The sequence below is a fragment of the Dipteris shenzhenensis genome, chromosome 27 (genome assembly GCF_047967505.1).
Source record: "Dipteris shenzhenensis isolate YYH24624 ecotype China chromosome 27, Dip_SZ_1.0, whole genome shotgun sequence".
Lineage (NCBI taxonomy): Eukaryota > Viridiplantae > Streptophyta > Polypodiopsida > Gleicheniales > Dipteridaceae > Dipteris > Dipteris shenzhenensis.
This window is the reverse complement of record NC_141622.1, coordinates 7,820,828-7,822,448: the sequence shown is the minus strand read 5'-3', so window position 1 is coordinate 7,822,448 and position 1,621 is coordinate 7,820,828. Positions and strand designations below refer to the sequence as shown.

General features: G+C 42.3%; 1 protein-coding gene across 1 annotated transcript; it reads right to left on the bottom strand.

The window, feature by feature from the left end:
* Positions 1 to 308: 308 nt before the first annotated feature.
* Positions 309 to 1,012, bottom strand: LOC147883818 (uncharacterized). Its single transcript, XM_087399087.1, has one exon. It carries the CDS (start codon positions 835 to 837, stop codon positions 424 to 426), a length of 414 nt encoding a protein of 137 aa, XP_087255213.1. The 5' UTR covers positions 838 to 1,012; the 3' UTR covers positions 309 to 423.
* Between the last annotated feature and the right edge of the window lie 609 nt (positions 1,013 to 1,621).

The following is a 1,621-nucleotide window of genomic DNA, read 5'->3' as shown; positions in this document are numbered from 1 at the left end:
TCGATAGCATCATATGCTAACATCAATCAATATCCATATTAAAAACAAATTAGATGCACCGAAATATCATTTAAGCAAACATGTATTTGAGATGAATTGAAATGACCTAACATGCATGTGACGTAAGCAACAAGCCGTTCTTTTTAGGCACATTGATATGAATCCTTTCTTCAACAATTTTTGCAAATGGTGTGAAGGCTTGCATTAACAACTTTATTTCGATAGCATCATATGCTTACATCAATCTCATATGCTTACATCGATCAATATCCATATTAAAAACAAATTAGATGCACCGAAATGTCGTTTAAGCAAACATGTATTTGAGATGAATTGAAATGACCTAACATGCACAGGTGACGTAAGCAACAAGTCGTTCTTTTCAGGCACATTGATATGAATACAGATCGCTGGAGCGGCAAATCAACAAGCGCGAGCTGTTTCTTCGTGTTTCACCGCGTCTGCCAAAATGCTTCCGTAGTCCAACAGCATCTGTAGAGGGCAGCCTCTCAGTCCATCAGCCATCGCCAGCATGATGTCCTTCATCTGCGACCTGAACTCCACAGCGTCGACTGCGCCGTTGCCATTGGTGTCAAATTTCTTGAACAGGGCCTCGTAAAGGTCGTCAAGCTCTTGGGGAGTCTTCCTCTCCGGCATGCCCAGGTGGGATTCCAGGAGGCGCATGCATTCCAAGGAGCTGCGAAGCTCCGAGCGTGACAGGCTGCCGTCATGGTCGAGGTCAAGCTCTTGGAAGCGGGCGTCCACAGCAGCGTTGAATTCGGCAGAGCTCGCAACGAAGTCGCGCAGAGTGGAGTCGGAGATGATGGTGGCCGCCATAGCCGAGAGCTGTTGTGGGGGATGAAGGGTCGAGAGTTTCAAGCAAGCAAGCAAAGAGTTAAATGCTTCTTACATTCTACAGCTGCAAGCAAGCCTCCCATTTATCAGTAGCTCCGGACACTCATTCTAGACATTGCGAGCATAGCACTTTCGAATATTACACATGCCCTAGACTCATTATGCATGATGCTTGCGCATGAAGACATTCTTCAAATATTACTCGCCTTTTGTGCTCTTTCTCACTTCGACTTATTTTGCAGAGTACTTGTAACCGACTTTATGCTTAGGTTATATCAATACTTTTGAGCTGGATTGGGAAGAGGAAGGGAAAGTTGTAATATAAAAGAATAACTAGGGTGTGGTAGGCCACCTGAGGGGAATGAATGAAGAGAGTAATCTATAATATGTTGATTATAAATTAACAATGAAGAAAAGATGATGGGATAGTATTTGAAAAATACCTGACTATAAACTAAGCTGACAATAGCAAGCATTACCAAATGGCGTATGTGTTTAAGCATTGCCTTCTTGTGAACACCTTGGCACACAAATAGAAAAAGAAGAATTTAGAATATGAAAAAGCAAAAGAAAACATAGAACTTGAAATTGAAAACATATAATATAGATATGTATATATTTTATATAACCACACATAGTGAGGATGGGGAGGCGGCATGCTTCCTTCCCCAAATAGTTATAGTCCAAGGGAACGGGCCCTTCCTCGTGCACTGAGGTTGTAATTGTCGAGAATATTAGCGCCGAGATTGAGTATCGCGAATATGTA